The sequence below is a fragment of the Zalophus californianus genome, chromosome 6 (assembly GCF_009762305.2).
Source record: "Zalophus californianus isolate mZalCal1 chromosome 6, mZalCal1.pri.v2, whole genome shotgun sequence".
In the NCBI taxonomy this organism is placed as follows: Eukaryota; Metazoa; Chordata; class Mammalia; order Carnivora; family Otariidae; genus Zalophus; species Zalophus californianus.
The window spans coordinates 134,794,644-134,812,010 of record NC_045600.1 but is presented as its reverse complement, the minus strand read 5'-3'; the positions used below and the strand labels follow the sequence as shown (position 1 = coordinate 134,812,010).

Below are 17,367 nucleotides of genomic sequence, written 5' to 3'. Positions count from 1 at the left end.
AAATCAGCATCACAAGCTACAATTACGTACTGATAATGATTTAGTATTATGATTAGGCCTTAATAACAAATCTGCATAATATTTAATCCTGTCTTTTAAGGGAATAATTAGATTGTCAGTGATTTAAATGTGGAGGTATTTATAGTTTTTTTTGTTTTTAAATATTTTTTTACCTTTTTAAAAAAATACTGCTTTTCTATTTTAACATTTAGGAATTTGCCCTCCTAGGAGAGAAGTATGCAAATTAATTGAGTTACACCTTTATTAAGACTTTTTTCTATTAAAGGAAGTATCATATTTACTTTGTCCAGTTGTATTGAGGAAATAATTGGCATATGTCACTGTATAATTTTAAGGCATATAGTGTGGTGGTTTAGTTTACGTATACTGTGAAATGATTACAGTAGCGTCCATCCATCCATCTTCTCATACCGATACAGTAAAAAAAAAAAAAAAAATTTTTTTTTTCTTCTTGTAATGAGAACTCATAGGATTTACTCTCAACTTTCCGATATATCCTACAGTAGTGTCTGTAGTCATCATGTTGTATGTTACGTCCCTAGTACTTACCTGTCTTACAACTGGAAGTTTGTACTTTTTGGAAATACCTTCCTTCGTGACCCTTATGTCCAGTAACTACCAGTCTAATCTCTCTTTTTTTAAACAAGTTTTTAAAAAATGTTACTAGTTTATTCTTTTTTTAGATTCCACAGATAAGTGAGACCATATGGTATTTAGTATTTGTCTGTCTTAGATTGTTTCCATGTCTTGGCTATTGTAAGTAATGCTGCCATGAACATGTGAACATGCATATGTAGGTATCTTTTTGAGTTAGTGTTTTTGTTTCCTTTGGGTATATTTCGAGAAGTGGGATTGCTGGGTCATAGGATAGTTCTGTTTTTAATTTTTTGAGTATCCTTCATACTGCTTTCCATAGTGACTACCAGTTTACAATCTCACTAGCAGTGGATGAGGGTTCCGTTTTGTCTACATCCTTGCCAACCCTTGTTTGATCTCTTGTCTTTTTGGTGATGGCCATTCTAAACAGGTATGAGATGAATCCTCATTGTGGCTTTAATTTGCATTTCCGTACTGACTAGTGATGTCGAGCATCTTTTCATATACCTGTTGGTCTTTTTTTTTTTTTTAAGATTTTATTTGTTTATTTGACAGAGAGAGACACAGTGAGAGAGGAACACAGGCAGGGGGAGTGGAAGAGGGAGAAGCAGGCTTTCCGCTGAGCAGGGAGCTCCATGTGGGACTTGATCCCAGGACCCTGGGATCATGACCTGAGCCGAAGGCAGATGCCTAACGCCTGAGCCACCCAGGTGCCCTGTACCTGGTGGTCTTTTGTATATCTTCGGAGAAATGTCTCGAGGTCCTTTACTCATTTTTTAATTTTTAAATTCTTTTAAAAAGATTTTATTTATTTGTCAGAGTGAGTGAGTACAAGCAGGGGTAGCTGCAGGCAGAAGGAGAAGTGGGCTCCCGGCTGAGCAAGGAGCCCGATGCAGGACTATCCAAGGAACCTGAGATCATGACCTGAGCCACCCAGGCATCCCTAACTTGTTAATTTTTTAAAAAAATATTCTATTTGAGAGAAAGAGGGAAAGCATGTGCCTTTGTGCCTGAGGGGGAAGCAGAATGAAAGGGAGAAGCAGCCTCAATCCCAGGACCCTGAGATCGTGACCTGAGCCGAAGGGAGCCACCCCGGTGCCCCATTGATTTGTTAATTTTTAATGTATTTGTTTTTTGCCATTGAGTTGTTAGGAGTTCTTTTCTATATTTTTGATACTACTTATCAGATATATGATTTGCAAATATTTCTTTTCCCTTTTGTAGGTTGTCTTTTCACTTTGTTGGTGGTTTCTTTGGCTGTGCAGAAGCTTTTTAGATGTAGTCCTACTTGAGTTTTTGATTTTGTTGCTGGTACTTGAGATGTCATATCCAAAAAATCATTACCAATTACTGTTAAGGAGCTTCCTTTCTATGTTTTCATCTGGGAATTTCATGATTTCAGGTCTTAAATTTAAGATTTTAATCTGTTTTTACATTAATTTTGTGAGTGGTGGAGGATATGGGTCCAGTTTGATTCTTTTACATGTGGATATCCAGCTAGTCCAGCACCATTTATTGAAGAGACAGTCTTTTCTCTGTTGAGTTTTCTTGTCAAATATTAGTTGATTGTGTATGCTCGGGTTTATTTCTGGGGTCTCAGTTCTGTTCCACTGATCTATTTTTCTGTTTAAATGCCAGTCCCATACTGTTCTGATGCCTGTAGCTTTATAGTATAGCTTGAAATCAGGAAGTGTGATGCCTCCAACTTTATTCTTTTTTCTCAAAATTATTTTGGCTCTTTGGGGTCTTTTGCAGTTTCATACAAATTTTAGGATTGCTTTTTCTCCTTCTGTAAAAATTACCATTGAAATCTTGATAGGGATTGTATTGAATCTATAGCTGGCTTTTGGTAATGGTGACATTTTAATAATACTTTTCATACTTATGAACATGGGATACTTTTCCATTTGTGTTGTCTTCTTTTAAGTTTTTATTTTTAAGTAATCTCTACATTCAGTGTGGGGCTTGAACTTAATAACCCTGAGATAGAGTCGCACGTTACACCAGTTGGGCCTGCCAGGCACCTCCCATTTGTGTCATCTTTTATTTTTTTCATTAATGTCTTACAGTTTTCAGAGTAGAGATCTTTCACCTCTTCAGTTAAATGTGTTCCTAAGTATTTTATGGTTGGTGATGCTATTGTAAATGGGATCAATTTCTTTGTTTCTTTTTCAGAAACTTTTTTAGTGTAGAGAAATAACACTGATTTTTGTATGTTAATTTTGCATGCTACAGCGTTCCTGACTTCAAGGATTAGATCTAACAGTGTTTTGTTTGAGTCTTTAGGATTTTCTCCATATAAAATCATGTCATCTGCAAATAGAGACAACTTTACTTCTTTTTCAGTTACGTTGTATTTCCTTTTCTTGCCTGATTGCTCTAGCTAGGACTTAACAGTACTGTGTTGAATAGGAGAGGTGAGAGTGGGCACACTTGCCTTGTGCCTCATCTGAGAAAAGCTCAGCCTTTTCACCATTGAGTATGACATTAGCTGTGGGAAGGTTTTTTTTCTTTTTTTTAAACACTTTGTTTTTTCCTGAATATTATTTTAAGTCTGTTATATTTAATAAGTCATTTATATTTAAAGTCATATTTGACTTGATAGTTTCAGAAATAATTTAAAAAACAGTCTTTCATTCAAATCTTAGCTCATCTTGTGTAGGATTGGGGTACTTCTATCCTTTGCCTTGCATTTGGTTCTTTTGTCTGGATTTATTATCAACCGTTTTAAATGTTGAAAAGACTGATACTTACATAATGAACAATTGTGAACTCACCACTCATCTTCAGTCACAAAACATCATCAATATCATTATGCTCTGATCACATCTGCTTCCCTCAACTCTAGAGGTAAGTACAGTTGTGAATTTGGTGTTTATTTTTTTAGAGGTTTGATTTTCATACTAATTTTTCTTTTTGAAATTACACAAGTAGTTCATCCTATCCATTAGTATACTTCAAATAACTCATCCAACAGAATAAACCACTGTTAACAGTTTGGTGATTAAAATGTATCTATGCTTGGGGCCTGGGTGGCTCATTTGGTTTTCCACTCAGGTCACGATTCCAGGGTCCTGGGATCTAGCCCCGTGTTCAGCGGGGAGCCTGCTTCTCCTTCTCCCTCTGCCTGCGGCTTCCCCTGCTTGTGCTCTCTCTCTCTGTCAAGTAAATAAATGAAATCTTAAAAAAAAAATAAAATGTATCTATGCACATAGATAGGTGTTGATAGAAACATGGTTGTGTTTTTTTCCTTAAAAGCTGTTGTTACATTGTTAGATTTCTAGAGGTCGCTTTCCTACACAAACACAAGTACAAGGCTGCACAAGAAGTCATATACAAGGTTATTTATAGTTTGTTGGTTACAGTGAGCAATTTGGAAATCTAAATATTCTAGTCAAATATAGAAATACGGAAGTATATCAAGGATATTTGTAGCTTATTGGTTAAGAGAACCATTTAAGAATATCCTCAATGTCTCACAAATAGGGGACAGATTAAATAAAATGTAGTGTATGCATATTACGAGGCAGTTAAAGGGAGTGAGGTATTCTACTTATATACATACCTGGATGTGGGTCCTGGCATGGGACATTCCCATCACATCTACAGTGATTACTGCTTTTCAGCACAAAATGCTCACAGGATTTCCAGTTGACTGAACTATTCTGGTTATCTTCAGGAGACTAATGCTGCTTTTTGTGGCATTCTGTTCTTTAAGTTGAGAGTTGAATATTTTCTATCTTGTTGGAATGTTCTGTATTTCATGGAACATCCTATGGTCTTGTGACAGTTTTAGTTGGTGATGATTGCCAATATGTGATTCTAGCCTTAATCTCTTGTCTGGAGATAATACGCATTATAGTAATTAAAAAACTAAACCATTCATTTTAAAAGGGTTTCAAAAAGATTGCGTATTCTGGCGAAGTCAGGGAATCCCCCTGTCCGTTCTCTAGCATACCAGGCACAGGGAACATCAAAGAAGACAGTTTAGCTCTCAAGTCTGTTGGGGAGGTTGACAAGTGACCAAGTTGCTTGCATAGGATGGGACACAAGGGAGGCAAAGAGGCATAGGTGTGAACAGCTGGGGCTTTGGAGCCCGTGCCCCGGCTGGGATGTGTGTCATTGCTAAAAGTGGGGAGAGCCAGTGGAACATGGTGGTTGACTCTCAGACGGAAATGAGGCTGTCCGTTTGAGTTCCCAGTGGCAGTGACGCTGTGGCACAGTATTATGGAAGTACTTAATAGGCACTGAGTTTAGGATTGGAGAGGGCACAAAGAATGTTTTCCTAGAGAAGGTGTAATACCCGAGGCTTCAAGAATTGGAGAGGTAGCTGTCACCAGCAGAGATGGAGGTGAGCAATATTCAGGCTTCCTGTGTGCCCTACAAGTGGTTCAGTAAGGCTGGAGCAGTGGGGGTGAGGGGAAGGAAGGCTGAAGCACTGAGTCTTGAGAACTTGTGGAGGGAGGTTTCACGGGGCACCGAGATTGGATATTCCCAGTGACCAGACGCAGGGTGGCTGGGGGGGAGGTGGGCAGCCAGCTCCTAATCCTCCAGGCCTCTCTAAGCACTCAGGTGCTTTGGCTATGTAAATGGCAGCCTCCAGGTACATTCCTAACACCCTTTCAAGTGGAAAAGGGTTTCTTTCTAAACTCCTCTTGAGGAAGTTCTGGAGCTGCCTCTGTACCTTTAAAACTCTCTGTGATTGAATGGTGGAGGCAAAGGTAATAAATTCCAACTATTGCCATAAATTGTGTGGTACTGATTCACTAATGAGCTCTAGCTGGGAAGAACTTTGTGTTAGAAGGGGAACCTGAGCTTAGATGTGAAATTCTGAAAATCCTAATGTTTGGGTAAGGCCTTGTCATTTATAGGGTCCTGCTGTCCTGCCTGACGTTTGGTGCTCTCATGACCTTGCCAAGGATGGCACAGGTTAAAGAGTGGCACGGTTGTGAGAGAGGAGCTAGGACCGAGACCTGAGCCATGGATGCTGAAGCCTGCACTTTTTACTACACTGTCCAGCCTTCCTCTTTCTTTTCTTTGCCTTGTGACTACCTTATGCTTGGTCACAGGGGGAGAATAAGTGACTTAAGATGCCTTAGTCAGCTGGATCAGTCAGCTTTTACTGTCCAAAGGGCCAAGGAGTCCGTATAATGAGGCCTTGGAAGTGTTGAGTCACCTGTTAAAGGGATGCTTGACTTGTTTTGGATATTGTATAACAGGCAAAAGGTTTATTTTCTGAGTCGCTAAGGTTTTGAACCCTTGTGGTAAAATAGAATATGGGCATTAGAGCCAGGCTTGGGGGTTGGGATCCCTCTGTCTCAGGTTTCTCATCCTTTTTTTTTTTTTTTTTAGATTTATTTGTTTTTACTTAGTGTGCATGCGTGTGTGCAGGTGCACAAGCAGGGGGAGTGGCAGGCAGGGGGACCCGTTTGAGCAGGGAGCCCAGTGCGGAACTTGATCTCAGGACCATGGGATCATGACTTGAGCAGAAGGCAGGTGCTTAACTGACTGAGCTACCCAAGCGTCCCTCCGTTTTCTCATCCTTCACATGGGGATAATAATTCCTAATAGGGTTTTTCTGGGTAATAAGCAAAGTAATACATACAAAGTCCTTCGAGTAATGCTGGATACCTATTAGATGATTAGGCAATTAATACGTGGTTTTTCCCTTCTTTCCCCTTCCCCAGGCTAGGCTCCCCTGCCCACCTGCCGACGTTGTTCCCCCCCCCCCCCCCCGATCTCATTGATTCCTTCCTCATCTTATCTAAAAGGCCCCTGTGCTGTAATGTGCTTACTGTGGATCACATGGGATTTGGGGGATCAATCCCAGTTCCCAGTGTACTGCCCTTTCCATCTGTGGACATGTCTGTCAAGTGATAGGCCCTCGTTGCTAGCTGGGAAGATAACAGTGGTGGTAAATTCTAAGTGTCCCTTCTTTACCCTCTTGGGCTTCATGGTATGTGTCTTTTCTCTCTTGCGTGCTAAACTCAAGGCCCCTTCTGTTAAGTTACCGTTAACCCTGGGGTCTGGGTTGCTACTTGCCTCCCCTCCTGTGCTCCAACTCTAAGCAGAAGAGTTGAATGAACTGCCCAGGTCTTTTTTCTGGAGTCCATCCAGTTTAGGTCTTTCCCTTTAAAGTAACTTCACTGCTACCAATGTGCCCCTGAATTGGTTTTTACTATACAGGGAGGGCATATTGCCTACTTGGCTCCCAGGATTGATACCCTGTCTTCCCATAGCCTTCTGGCGTTTGTGGCTTCTGCTGTCATCTGCCTACTTAGGTTGCTCTTTCCTGAGGGGTGTTTGGAATGAGGAAGGGGTGGGATGTGTGGTAGCCAATAGTGGCCTTTTTTGGATTAGGTGTTCACATCAGACTCAGAATGCTCTTTTTATTTTTTTCTGATTAAGTCCACCGGGGCCAGAACTCATTGCTAGAGAATGCAAGGCAGGACCTCTGGTTGGGGTGAATGTGTATTTATTTTCATACCGCTTTCCAGATGAGTCTGATTTGCACCTATTGTTGAGAACCAGTGATTGGATAATTACAACCAGATTGCATTCTTACTCTTTGGGTAACTTTGCCTTGGTTTTGTTTTGTTCTGTATTGGTTTTTTCCTTTGAGTGTGTGTGTATGGGGGTCTGTCTTGAGGAGGGAGAGACTGATACTGAACAAATAAGACTTAGTGGATCCAGACTGGTTGACCTGGTTTCACATGCTGCCTGTGTCATCTTGGGAGACTTGCTTAATTATTTCTGAGCTTTAGTTTTTTCTCATCTGAGTGAAGGGGAAAATAATATCCCTCTTTGGAGTTTTGTAAAAGAGCTAACCTATACAAATTAAGTGGTATATGGCATGATCTAAGCACTCAGGAAATGGTAGCTACTAGGGGTATTGGGAATGATAATAATGACGACGTTTGCAATATGAGAATATAAATCTGAATTTGAAGATTTTGATTTTGTATTACCAGAATTATTCTCTGTTATCATTTTACCACTTTTTAAAATACAGATTTATGTGAAATTTTTTAAAAACAGATTTATGCGGCAGTTCTTAAATTTAAAATTTTTTTTTTTTTAATTAAGTCACTCAGCATCTGAAGAAGCTTCCGGTTCAGACTCAGGCAGCCAGTCCGAGAGTGAGCAGGGCAGCGATCCAGGAAGTGGACATGGCAGTGAGTCAAATAGCAGTTCTGAGTCTTCAGAGAGCCAGTCGGAATCTGAAAGTGAGTCGGCGGGTTCCAAATCCCAGCCAGTCCTTCCAGAAGCTAAAGAAAAGCCAGCCTCTAAGAAGGAACGGATAGCTGATGTGAAGAAGGTATCTACCTTTGCTATACAGTGAAAATGTGCTGCTAGCTAGGACAAACTAGCAGACCTTTGTTTCCCATGGAAAACTCATTAGTGGATCTGGATAATGAAAACTATAGCTACCTTTTGTAATAATCTACTGCCTATGGATATAAACAGGGACTGCTTTCTCTTCTGCTTTTTGATATAGTAGACATAGGGCCATAAGGAAAATAATTACATGAACCGTCAAATTACAAGGCAAAAAGGCAAATTTTTATAATTTTCTTTTTTTTTTTTTTTAGAGCAAGTGAGTGGCAGTGGGGAAGGGCAAAGGGAGAGGGAGAGAGAGAATCTTAAGCAGGCTCCATGCCCAGCACGGAACCCGACACTGGGCTCAATCTCACAACCCTGAGATCATGACCTGAGTTGAGATCAAGAGTCGGATGGTTAACCAACTGAGCCACCTAGGCACCCCTATAGTTTTGGTTTTTAACATTTTAGTAGTCAGTACTGAACAGTACCAGAGAGAATTACTGACATGATTATGGAATGCAGTTGTAAAGCTTAGTGATGGATGATAACAATTCAAGAATAAGGGCAGTTTTTCTTATCTGAAGGATGGAAGAGAAATACTCATAGGAAAAAAGTATCTGCATCTAGGCAGTGTAGGTATGGTTCACTTAACAGAGGAGAGTCTCCTAGCAAAGAATGCAAAAAGGCAAAAATTCAAGTGCATAGTGTGCTCTCTTTGATGCACAAACTTTGGAGTGCATTCCTTTTGGGGAAAAATTAATGACTTGGCCTAATTACAAGAATGCAGCTGATCTTTTAAAATTCCGTTTTGAGACAATTGTGTTTCAGTCACTGAAAATAGAAAAGAATATTCTTTTAGAAATTTAAAGATAAAATGCCTTAATGAAATTAAAAGCTTTATGCTAAATCCGTTTTTATTTTCTAAAATAGAAATCTTCATCTAAGCCCTGAGATTTTTGTAGTAGTACAATTTTAAATTACCTGCAGGTTCTGCAGAATAGCTTCAACAGATGCTTCAACAGATGTGCTGTGAGGGATAGGAAAATGAAAGCTGTCCTTGCTACTTTAGTCAACAGGGGAGTGACTTTCAGACACTCATGTACTGTACCTTGTTCCCAGCTCAATGTGTTTGTGGACCTTTCATAAGAAGGAATTCGAGAAGACCCTGCGTGTAGAAGCTCCTCTTAGAGATTTTGCTCTGAGTATCACTAAACTCAGAAACTTACTACCCAGGCTTGTAGCAGAAGGCTTTGCTTGGCAATCTTCAGAGTGTAAATGTCAGAGCCTGGTTTCCTCTACATCTGGATCAGGTGCTCTTTTCAGAACACCACCACACACTTTTGAAGGAAGTATAGTGGGTGGAAAAAGTGTGGATATAACTTTCATCTGTGCAGTGAAGAGTTCTTTTCTTGCAGAGATGAAAGGAAACCATAGAAACCATTACTTAACATAGTGTCTAAAACTTGACTAAAATTGTGTCGATCAGGATTCACAGCGGTTAAGTTTTAAGACTTTATATATTTAATCCTATATAAAAAAAATAAAAGGGAACAAAGAAGGGAAATCATTACTAAGACTGAATTTCAAAAGAGAAGTACAGCTTCAGGCAGAAATATTAAAATATACTTTCAAAGTTAAGGCAGTCAATTCCAAGAAGTTAAATAATAAGGTTAACTCATGGATGGGTGTACTAACCAGTTAGAATGATTGGATTGTGATTTTAATGATACTATTCTAAAATGAGAACTTCTGCGGAAGACTCTTTGTTTTCTGTATACACATCCCTTTACATGGTAGCTTTTTTACTGAAGGGTTGAATTAGATATTGTAGCCCTCAAGAGGACAGAGATGAACTCAGGATGATGTTAATATGTATACATTACAGTATATCCTGTAATACAGTCCCAGCAGTTGAGCTTGGATGCCTAATATTTTAAAACGATAAAACTGATTTGTGGTCTTTTAAATGATTTAGCCATCCCAGTTTATAAAAAGCTCCTTAAATACTTGTGCTGAGTAAAGAAATTTCATAGCTCTAGCAGAAGTCCAAAAAGGGGTCAGGGTCGAGGTCGGGGTTGTCATGACTAGAGTAAACCTTTTTGTCCCCCTTCCTTTCTCTTCCAGATTTGTTCAGTGTTCTGCTGCCTCTGTCACCTAGATTTCCTGCTACTTGGTTATTCCTAACTCTTTCTGGTTGGACTTTTTGTCCTCTCAACTCTGAGATTATTTTAAGGCCATTATGGATTTGTCACCTTTATAAACTGAGAACACTGGATTATATGATTAAATTGGATTCTTGTTCTAAAATGCTTTTTCCTGGAACATTTTGCTTGTTTTCTTTGGAGGCCTTGGTTTTCTTCAGCTTACTTGACTTTTTTTTTTTTTTTTAAGGCACTTTGGTAATATCCTCCCTTGCCTTAGTGACATTCTGTTTTTCTGAGTTGTCCTTCACCGATTTTGTCTTTTTTTGGGGTCCACTTTCCACACACTTCATGAGTCTCAGCCAGTGGCTTCTCGTCTGGCCTCACTTTCTAAATATTTTCATGACATTTGCTGTCACCTGTATTTTGAAAACAAACCCACATTTCTAATCTTGGCTCTCAGGCATTTCTTCTACATGTTTATATTAACTTCCTCATTTCAGTGTTCCACAATCTGTCCAAATTCATTTTGCCTCTGTGTGACTGATTTCATTAAAAGAACACATGATATACTTGGTGGTAGTTACCTGTGGGAAGGAGAGTGAGATTGGGGGTTATAGACTCTCATTGTTAGAGGTTGGCGGGGCCTTTTACATTTTTTCTGTAGATTTGTTGATTTGAGTCTTTCTATAAGATGATGTTGGTATATTGTCAAAAATAGCCCTTTCTCCTCAACTAAACTCTCCTTTCTTCTTTCTCTCTTTCTTTCTTCCTTCCTTCCTTCCTTCCTTCCTTCCTGGTCCAAAAAGATGGTTTTAGGAAAGTACGAGAGTAGGACCCATGGGCGGAAAGAGCTGCCTACTTATTTAAAGATTTTATTTAAGTAATCTGTACAAGCAACATAGACCTTGAACTTAGAACCCTGAGATCAAGAGTTGCATGTGAACGAGCCAGCCAGGTGTCCCTACTTTTTTTTTTTTTTGGATCACTAGTGAGGATTGTTACTAAAAATCAAGTCCCCAAAATCAAGCAAAGGGTAACTACTGTTGGAGAATAACATGGAATGTTCCAGAGAAAGAGTGGCAGTGGTGCTCGTTCTGGGAACTTCTAGCTAAGTGTCAGAAATGCCCAATATGTGTGCTTCTGGCATGTTATGCATCCTGAGGAATTTAAAGAAATAGACAAATGTCCTGATTCTTATTTAATTAGACATGTTGGGGCCCTGCTTGTTTTTTGAGTTCCCAGATGGGTCAGTGTGCAGTCACAGCTGAAACTGGAAAGGATTAGGGACTTAAAATTCATCAGTGAAGACTTTGTCTTTAGTGGAAGCCTTACCGTGTTACTTAACTGTAAGTTTATATTTTAATGACGAGTAATCAGTGTGCCATGTAGCTTTAAGAGTCATTCAGTAAAGTAGAGGCGTTGTTAAACTTCACTGTGTTCCAGGGTAATACAAATGGTACTTTATTATCCTAAACAAAGTTAACACAAAACAACCCTTTTGATATTTAGTTACTTGAATTTTCTTAGGTGGAGATACATGTTCCAGTAAGGAAAATAGTAAATGGGGGATTAGAGGATCAAGAATAAAGGATTCACACACGGTCTGTTAATTTTACAGATGTGGGAAGAATATCCTGATGTTTATGGGGTTAGGCGGTCAAACCGAAGCAGACAAGAACCATCACGATTTAATATTAAGGAGGAGGTAAGAAAAAGAAATGCTTTAAGGGGATACATTTAAACTCCTTACCTTTCCTCATCCTTTTCGACTCTGGTGTGTGTGTACCCATCTGCATGACTGAGCTTTATGTCTGAGAGTTAAGTGACTCTAATGCGAGCTCTCTCAACCTAGAACCACAAGGAAAACCACAGGTGGCTTTTACAGAAGTTTACCAGGAAGATTGTGTCATAATGAATGTTTTAGTAGAATGTTAGAGTATTATACAGAATTGCCCTCACATTTTTATTTTCATTTTTTTAATGTTTCTGGATTTCAAGTGAAATTGATTATTGCAAGACGTTTACCTTTTAAAGTACCTAGTTTCTAAATCTAGATTTTGTCAAATGAGTCACTTGCTTGGTAAATGTAATAGTGGACGTAGTTTCAGATTTATTTTCTGAGAAAGGAAGGAGAGTTTGTTTAACTTAAGTAATGTGTTTTAACTAATTTAAATTTGCTTTCCGTTTTTAGTGTGCAGTATAAAATACTTCACACGTATTTACTCTGATCTAATTGTGAGAGATTGAACAGATTGGTGATTTTTAAAAATTGGTATTATGTACTGGGTTCTGTTGTTTCTATAGCATCAGACTTTTCTCACCTTTCTCAGTTCGTTTGGTATTTTTGTCAATTCTTAACCTCTATATTAGGCTTATAGACCGCATTCTGAAGAGATGCTCTTTTGTGTCTCAGTGAAATGCCCTTCCTGCATTCTTAGGAGGACTTTGCTGTTCTTAACTATGTAACATCCTTTTGAACAAAGTTAAATATTAATATCCAGAGGTTAATGAGTTGGGGGTGGGATTTTGGTAAATGTACTATACAGATCTAATTGACTAATGTCCATATTGCCTTCATGGTGTTTTCTTTTGAATGACCTCTGAGCTGGTTTACCTTAGCTTTCTTTTTCCTTGATGTCTAGGACTAGGTTCCGGAGCCATGTTGGTTACAACCAGTCACATAGTTGTGTCACTCTTTTCCTCTTTTGTATATAAATTAACATATTCTTGGTAGGGCACAGGACTAACAGCAATAGGAATATTTGCCAATTTGCCTAACTTTGGGGGAAAAGAGCTGTTCAGATGTTTTTGACCATAAACTTCCCTTGGCCTAGTGCTATCAGCAGAGCACTGTTGGCTCGTGATTGAACGTGCTCTTTAATGAGTCTAAAATGGAATAGATCAGTAGGTCACCACCTTTAATGGCACACTAAATGTTGTGGCATTTTCACATGATATTCTAGATCTGCAGTATCCATATGGTTGCGACTAACATGTAGCTTTTAAAATTCGTATTAAAGTCCAGTTAAAGGAAAGATTCTGTTCCTTAGTCGCACTAGGCACATTTCAGGGGCTCAGCAGTCCCACGTGGCTGCTGGCTACTAGATTGGATCCTGCAGATACAGAACATTTCTGTCATCACAGAGAATTTTATTGGACCGCGCCCTTGTAGAAGTCAAGCCGAGAGAAATACTTCCTGGTGTTAGAGGTAACCCCATTATAATAAATGAATTAATTTTCAAAGGAAAAGAAGAGTGAGCACCACCAAACACAGGTTTCTTTTGTCTGAAAGCTCATATTGAATAATGTTATTATGGAGCAGATTGTTGAACCAGGGGGTCGTGTCGTCCCTAAGAACTGTGAATTAAAGTCTGTGATCATTTCTCCCCCCCCACACACTGAAGGCAAGTAGCGGGTCTGAGAGTGGGAGCCCAAAAAGAAGAGGCCAGAGGCAGCTGAAGAAACAGTAAGTCTTTCATGGGGCACGTACTTCACCCAGGGTTTTTGAGCACATCCACTTCTGTGGCACTGCCTTTGCTGTGCGGTAGTCCACCCCGGGTCCCAGAGTCTGCTGCCCCTCTTGCTGTCGTGGGCCACTGTCCACTGTGTCCCGCTACTTCGGCAGCCCTCGAAGCTCAGAGACCCCGTCTTGTATGTGTCCCACATGGGCTGGGCTACAGCTTGTCCCACCTGGTTAGCCCATTAGCCCAGTTGTGGTTTTCTTTAAAATGTGCACAAATTCTGTTCTGGTTGAACAAGGAACAAATGTAGATTGGCTTTTTTTCCTTTTCATGTGTTCTTTATGTGGGTGTGGCAAAATTATATTGGCTGGACTGGACACCCAATGTAGTATGAAATTTCACACTGTTGTTACTGTATAATTTTAATACTGCAGTTCACAAGCCAGAAAATTTTAATTCTTGGGCTTATGTGAAATTCCTTTAGGACATAGATTATATATTCATTATATTTAAAATTTACAAATTCTACTTATGGTGAAAAAATATTTTTATTTATTTATTTATTTATTTATTTATTTATTTAAGAATTTAAAAATCATCCTTGGGAGGGGGTCTGGATCTCCTTGACAATCTGTATTCTACAGCCCATCTCCTTGGGGCTGCATTTGAAAATGCAGATATTGAAAACCTGGCAGACAAATTCAGGGGTTTCTCATGGTAAATAGTTGTCCATGGTGCCTATTAAAATAGAACCCCAGTTATATATATTCTCTGTCCTAAAATATTAGTATTCCTTAATAACTATTTGGCCTAAGGCAAAGGAGTTAGAATTATTTAAACCTGTTTTCTCATTTCCAAAACTCTTAACAGGGTTGCTGGAAACTGTGCTAGGAAAAGTTAAGGTATTTAGTATTGCCCTCCCCAGAGCACATCCAATTTTCATTTGTGTTTTAAATATTTAGAGTTGGAGGAAAAACTTTAGGCAAGCCTTCTGTACTTCTTGGCATCTTAGAAGGCTTTTGTTCTACTTCAGTCCTATGGCCTGCTTGGGAAGCTATTCTGGGTCTAATGGCCTTTTGGGGGCCTTCGGGAAGTCCATGCACGTGGTCTTCTCTCCACCATTTAGCTATGTTCTTCTGGTCTCTTGACTGGGATCTAAGTGGTGCTGTGCTTGAAAACCTGTGCAGAAACCCACTGGCGCCTGTAGTTATTTCCTTCTGTCAATCCTGAGAGTTCTCTAAAGTTGACAGCCCTCAGAGGCCTTCCTTCTGCTGAGTAGAACTAAGGTTCCTTGTAGGCAGGTGTATCTTCTGTAAGGCTGCTTCCCCGCCCCAGGCTCTTCCTTAGGAACTTTTGAGAGCTGTGGAGTTCCCCATCATGCTTGTTTGTTTGGGGGCACTGGGCTAGCCTCACTTCCTGCCATCCTTTGGGCAGCAGGTGAGTACTGGGGCTTATGGGGAGCTCTTCTCTTGAGTCAGTTTAATTAGTAGGATTAATTGGAGGAGGTGCTACAGCTGTTAAGACTCAAATTGGAAGGCACAGCACTAAAGGGGGCCCTCTGTGATCTGAGCAAGCTTAACAGAACCTAGTGTGTGGGCACATGGATTTCAGAATTGAGAGACTCAAAGAGTGGAAATTTTGAAATACTAGCACAGGGAAATGCTTTTCTGAAACCCTTCAGACTGTACCACAGATTTTGAAGTTTTTTAAAAGGAGCTATTTTTATTAACTTTTCTTTTTAATTCAAACTTAAAAAAAGTTATAAGAATAAAAATAGTACAAGGAATGCCTGTGTACTTTACCCAGATTTGCCATTGGTTACTACTTTTTTTTTTTTTAAAGATTTATCTATTTATTTGACAGAGACAGTGAGAGAGGGAACACAAGCAGGGGGAGTGGGAGAGGGAGAAGCAGGCATCCCGTGGAACAGGGAGCCCGATGTGGGGCTTTATCCCAGGACCCTGGGATCATGACCTGAGCCGAAGGCAGATGCTTAATGACTGAGCCACCCAGGCGCCCCACTGGTTACTACTTTCACCCCATTTGCTTTATTGTTGTGGGTGCTTTCTTTGTATATATTAATATATGCATGCACGTAATATTTTTTCTGAACCATTTAAGACTAAGATTGACACACATCATGGCCTTTTACGCCTAAATACTGAAGTGTGGATTTCCTAAGAAGAAGAATACTCTTATTTTTTTTTTAAGATTTTTTTTTTTATTTATTTATTTGAGAGAGAGAGAGAGCGAGAGAGAGAGCACAAGCTTCAGGGAGTGGGAGAAGCAGGCTTCTTGCGGAGCAGGGAGCCCGATGCAGGGCTCCATCCCAGGACCCTGGGATCATGACCTGAGCCAAAGGCAGACGCTTAACCATCTGAGCCACCCAGGCGCCCCGAAGAATACTCTATTTCATAAGTACAGGGTAGTTTTAATATAAATAGGTTTAACATTGCTAAAATACTTTTGTCTAATTCATATTCCCATTTTGTCAATTGACCCAAAAATATCTTAAAACATTTCCTACCTCCACTGCAGGGTCCCTTCTAGGGTTAGATACTGTATGAGTAGTCAGGTTTCTTTAGAGCACTTTCACAGTGCTTTCACACTTCTTTGCTTTTTTGACTTTGGCATTTTTAAAGAATAGAGTCTCACAAGGGACTAACTCTCCCCAGAGTCATAATGTGAATTAGCATTTTAAAAATTTAGAAGTTATACAGTGTAATGCTTCTGTACAATATTGAAAACAGTTTTCAAGTTTGTTGGCAACGTTAAAAATTTGAGAAATGGTGCTCAAGAATCCAGATTTCTAGCTGCTTTTGAGAAAAATCTGTCAGTGCTGACTGCTGTAACAGTGGTCTTTTTAACCTGATGGACTCAGGGTTCTCCATTTGATCCCATTTACAGTCCTTACCTGGCCCAGTGGATATTTGAGATTGTAACCCCTGACCTAGTCATATAAACTAATAAAATTTTTGTGTTTAACTCACTCCTGCTATTTTGATAACTGAACTGTGTTCCATGCCGTACTTACTAATGTTGTCCAAATTTGTGAAATGTTGTATGGGATTTTTGCTGACTTGTTATGGTCCCATCAGTGCTTCAAACCACTCTAGAATGGTTCCAGAACCTTTTCTCCCAACTGTAATTAAAAAAAAAAATGTGTTAGCCATAAATCACTTGAAGTTTTTCTCCTGTGACCATAGTTACTTTTTTCTTTCCAGTGCTTTGAGTTGGAACTCGATCACAAACTCGTGACATAGTGGAGGAGAATCTGTTAGCCCCAGATTTTCCTCCTTCATTGCAATTTGCTCCTGAAAGGTGTTCTCTCTGGGAAAATGTACTAAAAATAAATGAAGTTTAAACAGCTCTTTCCTTTTTTTCCTCGCCTGCCTTCTACAGTAGAGGAGAAAGAGATCCCTTTCTTTGGGTCTTAGAGATACTTAGTAGGAACCCTCAGTGACTCTTGGCCAGAGTTCAGGCCTGTTTTATTTGCAAAGGAATTTTGTTCATTCCCTCCTTCATAGATTTGATTTGTGTCTCAGGGTTTGTGTTCTGCCAAACACCTTTTTCCAGTAAAGGAAGAAAACTACACCTAGTTAGCTTGCATTCTGATTTTTTCATGTCTATTTACATTGCCTTGGGGCCTTAGTGGCCAAATCTTAGTATTTTTCTCCCCAGTTCCCAAAATTTTGGTAAAAAACATTCTGTTGATTCCCTCTTAGGGAATCCCGCTGATGCCCTCTTAGAGCTGGATCTGGCAATTCAAGTCTCCTTTGACGTGTGAAAATTTTTTTAATCACAATCTTTTATTTTTTTTT

General features: G+C 39.5%; 1 protein-coding gene across 4 annotated transcripts in view; it reads left to right on the top strand.

The window, feature by feature from the left end:
- CHD2 (chromodomain helicase DNA binding protein 2) overlaps positions 1-17,367 on the top strand; it is a 117,835-nt gene that overhangs the window by 15,003 nt on the left and 85,465 nt on the right. For all 4 annotated transcript variants that reach the window (XM_027569799.2, XM_035727930.1, XM_027569805.2 and 1 more), the window contains 3 exons: positions 7,705-7,936; positions 11,704-11,790; positions 13,490-13,551. In XM_027569799.2, the coding sequence (XP_027425600.1) occupies positions 7,705-7,936; positions 11,704-11,790; positions 13,490-13,551 (381 nt within the window). The remainder of the gene's footprint in view (positions 1-7,704; positions 7,937-11,703; positions 11,791-13,489; positions 13,552-17,367) is intronic.